The sequence below is a fragment of the Paramacrobiotus metropolitanus genome, unplaced genomic scaffold (genome assembly GCF_019649055.1).
Source record: "Paramacrobiotus metropolitanus isolate TYO unplaced genomic scaffold, Prichtersi_v1.0 Parri_scaffold0000143, whole genome shotgun sequence".
NCBI classification, from domain to species: Eukaryota; Metazoa; Tardigrada; class Eutardigrada; order Parachela; family Macrobiotidae; genus Paramacrobiotus; species Paramacrobiotus metropolitanus.
This window is the reverse complement of record NW_026570363.1, coordinates 188,119-199,931: the sequence shown is the minus strand read 5'-3', so window position 1 is coordinate 199,931 and position 11,813 is coordinate 188,119. Positions and strand designations below refer to the sequence as shown.

At 43.7% G+C, this 11,813-nt stretch overlaps 2 protein-coding genes across 4 annotated transcripts; both read left to right on the top strand.

The window, feature by feature from the left end:
- Positions 1–217: 217 nt before the first annotated feature.
- LOC129599306 (uncharacterized) lies at positions 218–2,255 on the top strand. Its single transcript, XM_055497517.1, has 2 exons — positions 218–844; positions 1,443–2,255. The coding sequence occupies exons 1-2, from the start codon at positions 526–528 to the stop codon at positions 2,060–2,062; spliced, it is 939 nt and encodes a 312-aa protein (XP_055353492.1). The 5' UTR covers positions 218–525; the 3' UTR covers positions 2,063–2,255.
- Positions 2,256–4,915: 2,660 nt separating this feature from the next.
- On the top strand, positions 4,916–11,781 carry LOC129599292 (uncharacterized). Of its 3 annotated transcripts, none has more exons than XM_055497505.1 (6): positions 4,916–5,452; positions 6,019–6,981; positions 7,039–8,365; positions 8,425–8,678; positions 8,834–9,781; positions 10,405–11,781. In XM_055497505.1, exons 1-6 carry the CDS (start codon positions 5,161–5,163, stop codon positions 11,688–11,690), a joined length of 5,070 nt encoding a protein of 1,689 aa, XP_055353480.1. In that variant the 5' UTR covers positions 4,916–5,160; the 3' UTR covers positions 11,691–11,781. The 3 variants fall into 3 exon arrangements, with proteins under 3 accessions (XP_055353480.1, XP_055353479.1, XP_055353481.1); XM_055497504.1 differs by having other exon boundaries at positions 10,354–11,781; XM_055497506.1 differs by lacking the exons at positions 8,425–8,678; positions 8,834–9,781; positions 10,405–11,781 and having other exon boundaries at positions 7,196–7,312.
- The last annotated feature ends 32 nt before the right edge of the window (positions 11,782–11,813 follow it).

Here is an 11,813-nt window from a genome sequence, read left to right as displayed (position 1 = left end):
GAATTTAGTCAGTTAAGAAGTTTGGACTGTGCTCGGTGTATTATTCAAGATGATTCTTTACTGAATCAGCGATTAAACAGAATCCAGTTGTGCAAGTGATAAAAACGCATGAACGATAACAGTCCATAATTGCCGTCGAAAACGTTCGCATGCCGTGAGCTTGAATGGAACCGTTTCGCTAACTTGTTTATGATAATGTATGACAGTTCTGTTAGGTAACTGTGCTTCATTCTAGCTGCCATAATAATAATGTTATTATTGCTTTCAGAATAATTATTATCGGCAACCTGACTACAGCATATACTGTTGCCTATTCAGTTGTTTCAGTACTAGCATCTTTACACACTACAGATTAATTGTCGTGCATCGCACACCAGATGTTTTCAACACTAGAAAGTCGTGCAACCAGATGTTTTGGTAGTACCAAACTGCAGTATTCCACGCAAAGGAGCAGTTACCGGCTTTTTTAAAGCATACGCTTGGTAGAAACTGAAGCCCTCTAGACGCGGAATATTCTGTATCCCCATGGCTTTAGGTGGTGATTCCGTTATTGAACTGAACATTAGGACCATTATCGGCTCTGGAAATCAAGGCAACGTATACTGTGCGAGAAGAATGGATACAAATGAGATCTTGGCCTTGAAAACAGTGCATGTTGACGAACAAGTACCTGAAAAACGGGCTCAGTTACTCAAACAGTTAACAGAGCAATTGCAGCGCTTTTTAGAAGTGAAACATCGACATTTAGTGAGACATTTCGCTCACCAAACTATTACGGGACCGCATCCTGATATCAAAAGCATGGAGCGGACCACGTTGCAGATTCTAATGGAATTCTGCGAGGGTATGTACGTTTTTGTCGGGTTTTTCATGTTTGAAAAAGTTGGTAAACTTGGAATGCAGAATATCTGTACAGTGATACACACCGTGTCAGTTGTCTGTGTGCTCATGGACACACTTTATGACAGTTTATGTGGCCTCAAAGGTTAAATTTTTTAAATCATAATTACTGTGCTTTTTATTGAAGCTAATTGCAAACTTGGACAATTCAAGAGCCCACTTTACGCCTACTCTGTACTGTCCCCAATGTCGTGTAATGTTCACCTACCCTGTACTGCTGCTTCTGTAGCACAGAGTACATTTACGACTAGAACACTATTATTTTATGTTTAGCAAGCTTTGTCCCCGGATATTTGGCTGTTTCAAAATGTACCTTGGTTTTCCACCGAAGTAGGTCGTAAATAGGTCTACGACGAGGTTGGGCATTTCACTTTATATGCGTTTTCCGTCCTTTTTTTCCAACAAAAGCGCATCTTCGTACCCCAGTTTACCTGAGTTTGTGATTAAGGTCATGTTTTAAACCAAATTTTACCTTCCTTATAATAAAGAGTATTTTTAAACCAAATTTGTCTTCCTTATCTTATGATTTCCGACTTTTTCAGGTGGTTCACTTGGAAAATATGTCAAGACTAATGTAGTGCCGGCTTCTTTGATACAAAAATGGACACAACAATTGGTTGACGGTTTGGCGTACCTCCACGAGCAACGATATGTCCATCGAGACGTCAAAGGCGACAATATCGTCCTAAGTAGCCCTGATGCATATAGTTGTGACTTGAAATTCACCGATCTGGGAGATCTTAAAGGCATAATGGGACAATCAACCAAAGCCAACGAGCTGTCCAAGAGCAGAGGTACTCATCCGTTTATGTCACCGGAAATGGTGAGTGAGAGTGGGAATGTCGGACGTCGAACCGACATTTGGAGCTTGGGCTGTGTGATCATCCAGATGGTAACCGGCAGACCACCTCGTTTCTTCCGGGAAAGAGAAGAGGTCCTTGGAGACGCACCTACAATGTTTTTCGTTGCATCAGGAGGGCAGCCGGCTATGCCGGCTGGTCTGCCAGACTTGTTGCAAAGATTCATCGAACGATGCCTTATTCGTAACGTGGATGGCAGACCCTATGCTCCTCAATTGTTGTCGGACCCTTTCCTTCTGGCTACCAATGCTGCGGAGTGGCCATTGCCGAATCGAAAAGATCTCTGGACTTCGCATGGATAGTGTTTTAGTCTTAAGAATTTTCTGTTAGGTTAAGAACGCTGTACCTGATCGAAACATTCTCTCAACTTTAATAATATGGCGATAAGGAAGAAAAAAAGTGCTGCATCTGATCAAACAGTGCAGCCAAAACTGTCTTTTAACAGTTTGGCAACAGGTTTTGTGACTTTTGTCCACATTCCGAAACAGCAAGTACGACTTGTTCAGGGTTTGATTACAAGACAAGGGCGCAAACATTTTTGAATATTGTAATTTAGTGTAAGACGCGTAGCAACTAAATTTTGTGACTAAATAACTAATAATTTTGTGACTAATAATTTTGTGACTAATATTTTTTTTTGGCGCGTAGCAACTAAATTTTGTGACCTACAGAGGACGGGATATTCTGTGGTATTCTACTCATTATAGTTTATCCGGCCAGAGTGGCACAATAAATACCTGTGCCAAGACGTGACAGGTTATTCCTAGGTTTCTTGTGTTTCGTTATTGGTTTCTTAAGTTTCATAGGTTACTTAGGTTATTTTTAGATTTCTTGGGTAATTCTTAGGTTTTCTAAACTCTTGCTTAAGTTTCATTGGCAGTTTTAAGAAGCTTAATAAAACTATTTTTTGCTTAATTAAATGTCTTTTACGATATATAAAGTGGTCCGTTATCGTATTATATTTTACTTAATACCTCCAAGATTTATTTTTACATCATGGCTTTACAAACCATTTCAAATTCATGCTACGCGTAGACATTGGCGTGGCGCGCCGGATTGCGAAACAGTTATATTTCCGCTGTATTTATTCGAGCTCATCGTCCGGACTGGCTTGTACAACAGAGATTAAAATACCGTATTCAAACGTCTGGGACCCTAGATGTTACAGTATTAGGTGCTTGTGCAGTACATTCAACAAAATTTACAGTCACACTTGCTTGCGACGACGCCCATTTATGTAAGCACTAATGCTTAACAAGCTTAGCACTGAAGCGTAGGCGCAGATGACTCTGACTACTGTCCCGATTCATAGACCCCAGCAGCGGCAGTTTGTACGGCTGTAGTCTCGAATAAGCGGCCAACTGCTGACAGGGATACTGTCCCACATTTTACGCCATCTCCGGTTGCGGCACCACATGGGTCAGGTGCGTAACCGTCGTCACCGGGTTGCTGTGCATGGCGTTCATCGCTCGGGTGCTAAAGACACACATGACGATGCTGGCGATGAGGACGATGACGAAGAAGGTGGGCGCCGGCGATTTCGTATCCATGCCAGTGGTATGCGGGATACCATGTTTCATGCAGGATAACACTGCACAAGCTGATCAGGCCAAAGGAAATCATAATGAACGAGAACCTCAGCTCCAGCGAAGTGCTGCCCAGACGCTGCCCCGAACCGACGGGGTTGCGGGCATTGGAACCGGCAGTCACGCCCACTGAACCGGTGATGATGTAGAAGATGCCCAGGATGATGCCAGAAAAGCCCGTAGCGGGGAATCTGTACACCCACAGCGCTGCAACACAAAAAATGAACTATACGCCATGCAATTGGGGGTCGTCTCCTCACTTTGGGTACCATTCAGATTATGTGCGGATTGGCGTTTAGCACAGCGGACGCTATCGGTAACCATTCAACTTCTCTCGCTGCTTTTATTGGAAACTATTCTTGAGCTCGCGTGACATAATTTGCAGCCTTGGGGCTCCACGTTCGGCAAGTGGAAATTTTGTCGGGCGTTTCCTGGGGCTTCTACTACATCGTCACCGGATCCTTCTTGATAGCCGCTGGTGCCTGTCTGCTCCGTAACAGTGGTACCATTCGGAGGAGATTGAAGTTAACGGCCGTCTCATTCGCCTCGAGTATTGTGTGTCACTCAGCGCTTGCACTGTTTCGGCGTGGTACGTGCTGGATTTGGTGGATCCAAGCCAAGGCCAATGGTACTGGGACTATTCGGCCTGCCAGTATCAAGCGGGATTTTGGGATTTGAATTGGTATTCGTCTGTATGATGCTCATGTTAGCGTTATCATGTCCGTCTGTGGCTTCCGCATCATATCGGCTCTCCGTGCCAACAAGACCACAACGGATGCCATCGCACTGACATAACCTTATTTTGCTTTTGATGGTTACGATGCGGGTACAACATCGTTTCCCGGGCTGCTCAATATGCTTAAGCAAATGGTGTTTCGCTAAAACATTCTGCTATTATTTGTGGAATTGTTATTGGCAATTTGGTAGCGAACGACATCGCACATGATGACAAAATAAAAACGTGTACGAACTAGAAATATTTACGTACATCTTTATTTCTTTATATCATTTCATATTGCAGCCGTAGAGTGTAAACTACAAAGTACAAGACTGGGCAGCCTGTCCATCTGACGGCCGACAGAATTGTCATGTCGCACTAGATCATCATTGCCGCGTTGAAGGTTAAAAAAATATTATTTATGTTAGCTGCATACTTTCTTACATTAATAGCGATGTTAAGGCGATTTCTTCATCACTGAAAGATATTTGTGAGGCTGCCGAGGCACACAGAAAGTTGCGCCGACGATCAACTGTTCTTATAAAAACCTGTAAATGCATCATAAACTTTGACCGTTTCACTTGTACGCTTTGTCTTTACCTTGTTCATATGTTATCTTACTTGTGCACATCCTCAACTGTTACTTAAAGTCTTCTGCGGTGCTTTATCTGTTTAACGTGTTATGGAAGTACTGCCACATTGTATACCGTTATTCGAAACAATGGGAGATATAAACAGAAAGATATTTTAAGAAACCACTATCGTATGAAAGGAATCCTGTTGAGATAGCAAAACGTCAATAATGAACAGAAGATGCCCGATAGCTTTTTCCGTTCAGCAGTTCTCCATTATCGGGGCTTCTGCATACCTTGTCACTGTCAGCATAATATGCAAAAAAAATACACAAGCTTGTCTTTTGATTGGTGTGCAAGATTATTTTAGTCGATCTTTTAGTAAATTCTCAGTTTCACGGTTGAAGATAATTGTGTCTGAAAGTGCAATTTTAAGCTGCTCGTCCACTCGCTGGAACGCGTAAGGGTAATGCCGATTAACACCTTCGCGAGTTCTTAAAAAAGCTACCGGCATCACAATAAAGATGCCTGCCACTGTGACGGTATATGAGAACAGCGTAAGCGTTGATGGCGAGCCGGTTGGGGAAGCTGAATTAATTTATGCCGGTGAAGATGACGCCATTGTCCGGATGGAAACTTCTAAAAGGCAGAAACAATTTGCTTGTAAGCATTTCACCAAAGAATTGCCAGATAAATACCGAGATTGGACTAGAACCGAGCGACTGCGTACACTGGAAAACCCCTACGTCGTCAACTACTACTATGCCGGCCCATTAACGCATGACCGTGTCGGAGTTCTGATGGAGTATTATCCTAGTGAGTGCGAATGCATAGAGTCATAGACAAAACGAGTTTGCATTAGGCCTGCTGGCAGTGCTCTTACTATTGGCAGTGCCCGCATTTTCATTGGCTCGAGTCTGCCGACTGACACATTACTTTTAATATTATGGAAGGCATGCTTTTATTATGGCTGGCACATTCAATTTTATAATGAAGCCTTTCATTATGGAAGGCTATAGACATCTCCTTCCACCTTCGTTTCCTAAAATTACCTCCCGCTGTACATACTCCGAATTACCGTACTACAGGTATCCTGATTCCGTAATACTGTTTACGCGTACGCTGCTTCTTTTAACAAGTAAAACTAAACGTTTGAACTACACGATGCACAACGTAGTGCATTAGTTACAGAACTTACAGTACCATTCTTGTTAACTACGATAACAAGATAGCAATAAAGAAGTGTTGACCTTGTGTTCCCAACTTCTCATATTCTGCGCACGCGTGATCGTTAGGTTGTTTTTACATTTTATGTACAATGCTACCATCGTGATGTTGTGAAAATTGTTTTCGTCACATTAATTTGTTTCTTTGCTTATCAGTGCGCGATCTGGAAATGTACGAAGGCAAGTTCACCGTATTTCAAACTTTGCAATTTGTGCACGAAGTGTTGCAAGGCATTGCGTTCCTCCATGCAAACGGATTAGCGCACGGCAACCTCTGTACAGACACCATCCTGTTGCAACAGACCGATGAGCGGGAATTTCCTTCTCCTAAAATAACGGGCATCGAACGGGTTCCTCCCATCGTAAAGGAGAGCGCCACCAAACCGGACCTGTCGAAGGATATGACCAAGGCTACTGCCGAAGATTTCGAAGAACAGTGCGCCTATAATATATGGAATTTCGGTGACATTTTCCTTTTTATGTTAAATTCTCGCAGGATTTCGTACGGAGATCTGCTGACAGTGCCTGACCTTGAAAAGAATCCGTACTATACACAAGACACTTTGCCATTGTTAGCCATTGCGGAGCCATTAATGAAACTGCTTCTGCCTTCAACCCCACCCGGGATTGTGGACCTGATACACCTCTGCTACCGCATGCATAGTTTTGAACGACCCACCGCTCAAGACCTCATGGACCATTATATTTTCGCCATCGACCTTCCCTATGAAAAAAGGGAGCAAGAATGTATCCAGCGCATTGGAAGGTTTGTGGGAACTGAATATTATCAGCCAATGTCGGACCGGTCAGATAAACAGTATTACAGTAAAGTAAAGCGAATGCAACGCTTCGAAAACAATTTTTATGTTATCACGGTGGATAATGCCGTTGGGAGGTTCGGAAAGAGACTGATATGGGAGAGCAAATTCCCATGCTTGCTGGATTCTGAATACAACCATGCGGATCGCGGGTTTCTTAACAGATTATTCGCATTCCGGCAAAATAAAATCCTCCCTCTGTGCAGACTAAAACACCAATCCATATATCCTATGTTGAATTGTCATTTACGGTATATCCATAACTACATCAGCGCAGTATACCAATTTGAAGTAGAACCATGTAAGTACATCTGCATCTTCGTTCCTGATTTTTGCATAATCGCTTCGTTAATTTTAGACAGTGAGTGTCTTGAAAAATACTTGGCAAAGACGATGCTGCCGTGGAACTACATAAAAATTTACTGCCGGCAGCTGCTGGAGGGACTGATATTTCTGGAAGAAAATCGACTGCAAATACACGGCATTGGTGCCTACATGGTGGCTCTTTGTTCTAGGCACATCGGAGGTACTTTCTTGCAAGCCAAACTACAAACGACGTTTCATTTAGATGAACTGCTGTTGGAGAGCTTTGCGAAACACGGTAACAACAGTGAGCTGCTTCGAAATCACAGAGGAGTTGGTCGATTCGTTTCTCCCGAAGCGGCACTCCTACCATCCATTTCTGGTCTGCTTCATGCATCAGAAAAACAACAAGTGTGGGGAATGGGACACATTCTGCTGCAGCTGGCAACGGTCGGTACGCTTCGATTCGAAAAAGCGACGCAAAATAGCGAAACGGAAATAAGAGTTGTCGAAGATGACGTCTCCAATGCTGAAATAATGCATTGGTTACGAAGCGGTTGGCGTCCGCACGTTCCACTCATGCTCGCTGATGACATCCGGCGCGTGATCAAATTGTGTTTCCTGCCAAAGGACGAGCGGCCGTCTTTGCAGGAGCTAGTTGCCAATGAATTCTTCCGCACAGCCATGCCGTTAGAAGCGGTGGTTAACAGCACCACGAAACCGGTTTTCTGCATGCGTCCACAGGCTTTGGACGCACTCGCAGAAGTATTCGGTGGTGAGAGAGTTGGTGCAAAAAAGGATGAAGCTCAGAGTATAAGAATTACTGCGGCAAGTGGAAATAAGTTGGACATGTTAGTCATGCTGCTACTGTACCGCAACTTTGATTGCGATCGTCCTTTGTCTGTCGAGCTGCAGAACATCAACGACTTTAAACAGGCAACATTTTCTCCCGCCAACGACCTAATTGTTGAGCTGATAGTTTCCGGGTTAAACGGTTTGGATTGCGAGATTTTCAGAGAGTTAAACCTTCCGAATCTGCTAAGTCTTCGCTTATACAACTGCCAAGATGTTGTGCTCAAACCAGGCTGCCTTCAAATGTTTTCTAAGCTTCGTTGCCTCGAGGTTCCCGAATGTACTTTCGTGCACTTTGATGAAAATGCGTTACGTGAAATGCCGCAGCTGGAAATGGTCATCTTGGATGAAAACGCTGCAGCACCGTCCCCACCAACGCTGATTGAACAAATCCGTTGTGCGGACAAATTTGCCGGGCTTAAGCGATATCTACAACATCACGTCGAACTAATAAGACCAAGAGCGGCTGGCGATGTTTGGCGGTATCAGATGTTAATCAATAGATCAAGTACTGAATGTGCCCTGCATTGGTAAGCGTTTACTCGCCCAGAAAGCTTTTGTGATAGAAGATTTACTAAGAGAATTCTAGGCTTGGCAGCACTACGGATGCGGTTGAGCTACCAGCAATCTGCATCCAGATTGGCCTTCACGGCGAATTTCGGCTGCAATCATCAGACAATACGAGTCTTGTTAAAGTTATTACAGTCGGCGATTTGGAGCATGAAGGCTACAACCGCGAACTCCGGCAGTTATGTGAACTGAACCATCCAAACCTGGTCAGTCTTTCCACTGTCCCGATAATGCCGGAAGGCCCGCTAACGCTGCGAATGACATACTACAATGGTGAGGTGCTATAAAAATGCCTAAACTTGCCGTGAGTTACAACTGTTACATTAGGTTAACTCGAAGGTACTCTACCCTATGAGAGACAATTTAACAACGACTGTTTCCATATTTTTGTTACAATTGCGATATTTGTTATCTTCTCAATATTCCAGTGGGATCACTGGGAGACTTTATCTGTCATAATCGCCAAGCGCCACCGACCTTACAACAAATAATGCAGCTAACGCACGGTATTTTACTCGGACTGCAGTTTGTGCATTCTACGGACAGAAAGCCCTCGCGTGCGTTACACGGAGCTATTCACCCTTGGAACATTATGTTGGAACCTGATGAAGCTTTCTTTACACCCAAGCTGAGCGACATGGATAACCACTTACAGAAGCTATACATGCGGCAGCCTTTTCAGAAACATCGTCACACGTATTCTCGTTATGCCCGATTTTATATGTCCCCAGAAATGCTAGCGTGCACTGCAGAAGGACGCTTTGAGCAACTTACAGGTAAAACGGATATATGGTCTTTTGGAAGGGTTGTGTTGTACTTATTTGACCAGCGCAAGCAGATCGCCATGGAAACACAAACAATCATCCCCAAATTTGACATCAGTGCAAATATGTTTTATCCTGTGGATGATCGACTTTCATGGCTAGCATTAACGTCCGACGCTGTGCCTCCGGCGGTTATTGATTTGCTTTACCTCACCCATAAGGTAGATCCACGGGATCGGCCAGACGCAGCCATCTTGCTTCGTCATCTGGGCTACCAGAAGGGTTTGTCTCTGAGAGGGCGATTGTCACGACATATTCGCACCAGTCTTGTACCAACCATGTCTGCCTGTATATACCCCCCGACAGTGCTCTTCCGGCATACTGGCTGCCGAAACCAAAATGGAAACACTACTGCAATAGAAATACGCAAAGAATGGTTGATTCCGAAATCCGCTCTACTTCTACAATCGAAAGATATTGTCAAGTGCAAACTCAACCAGCTGGTGCAGCACATGCTTATCAAAACCGAAGCCGTTATTAAGTTCGTTCTACTGGACCTGCAATTAGAAACTAACGCACTCCGATTTTCTGGATTCTGCTACTGTAGCTCTGGTTAGTATTAAGTTACTGTACTGTTAACCATACTACGAGTGCACGACCCTGAAAAAGCGCTTAAACCGCAGCGAATGCGTGCTGGCGCTGGCAGAGTAGGTAAGCGCGTTGAAGACATAATAACGGGACAAGTACACAGCTACACACGTTGTAGTTGTCGACGTAGCCTCGTAGGCGCCGTGGTACGAAAACTCACAGAAAACGTAAACAGAAAAGCTACTGGTAAGTAACTTTTCTGGCCGCGTATTGCGTGAATTGCACGAATAATTTCATGTAACGGCACGTGCGTACCCACATTATCATAAATAATATGTCTAGGCCCTAGGGTAGTGCGCCCACCTGCTATTTTACCTAACTTCCCCATCCGCCAAACATGCAGGCGTTGATTCAGGCTTGAGACATACCAAAATCCTGAGGAGATTATTCGCAAATCTCCATAAAAGACGAATACGCAAAACCGCGCAATTAGGTTATCAAAAATAGATTGTACCAGTATAACCGGCAGCATTCGTGAGATCTTCGAAAAAGGCCCTGGGAAAAGCACTCGTCTAACAGTATTCGTTTTATTGTAGGCGACATAAATCTTCTGTGGCACTTAGATAATATGTACCTGTCTTGGACAGAAATTCGGACGTATTGTATCGACATCCTTAACGGTCTGCAGTATCTTAGAGACAACAGTGTTGAATGTGAACCTATCACCACAGATTCAGTTTATTTGTGCAATCTACACGGTTGTGGCATCTATCAGACGGCCAAAATCATAATCACACCGTCTCTGCTAAACTGGTTTAGTCCGGGCAAACGGTTGGAAATACTAAGCCAAAGCACCGGTTATGCATTTGCTCCGGAAGAGATCTCGGGCTACTCGACCGATCAAGTCCATAACACAAATATCTGGCATTTCGGTCAGATATTGCTGGAAATGACACGAATCCGGATAAACGGACTTTGCTTTGACCATATCGAAGAAAGTCACGATGACCTTGCAAAAGAAAACAGTGCCACAACGATAATAATATCCAAGGATCAGTTAATTTTTGAGAAAGTCGGTATGCGCCCCATTATTCCGTGGTATTTTCCGGACCAATTGCAGCGTGTTCTGCAGAGGTGTTTCGCAGAAGCTGTTCATCGTCCAACCGCCAATCAACTGCAATCATTTTCCAGCATTCCAGAATCACTATTTTACTGCTCACCAAGTATACAGTACAAAATTCTGTATAATGAATGGCCGCGTTTCTCTCGAAGAGCGATTAGTGTAGAGGAAAGTGAAGCTTGGAGAAACGCTCTGATTTGTCGCACCACAACCAGCTTCCATCAACTGCGGATCGCTAAACTTAAAGCTAAATTTTGGCCGGACAATAATATACTTGATATGATGTTTGTTTTTCAAATACGTTATGCCGATAGAGATTATCCTATCACCGTACACGTCTCAGACGAGGCTAGCTTTAGCCGCCGAAATTTTTCTCCAATTTCCGACCTAATCGTTAAATTGGTGATAGAAGACATTACCAATTTCGATTGTTGCCTTCTACGGGGTCTCCACCTCTACAATTTACTATCGCTACAGTTTAAAAACTGCTCTGGCATTCGGATTGCTCAAGCGGACCTGAGTGGCTTTACACGCTTAAGAACTCTGAAGTTTACGCGTAGCACGCTCCTAAATTTTGAAATTGGAGCACTGAGCCAGCTGGATTACCTATGCAACCTTGACCTGACAGGAGATCTACGCCTGCAAATGGCAGAGGCAGAGGAAGAGTACATTGAGCGTCTTCTGTCCTGTCAAGTCTTTAAAGAACTTAGAGCATTTGTTCAACATCATCGTGAGCTTATCCAAAGAAAAGACACTATGCTCCTCGATCCTTACAGAATGCGTAATTTGGGTCATCTTGATTTCCTGTTGTAACTTACTCTGTACCAGTAGATTTGAGAAAAGTAATTATAACAAAGCAATGTCCGCTTACCTCAATATAAATATCTTTGTATTTTTAAGTAAATTTTACGATACAACATTTGGGCTTGTGTACTT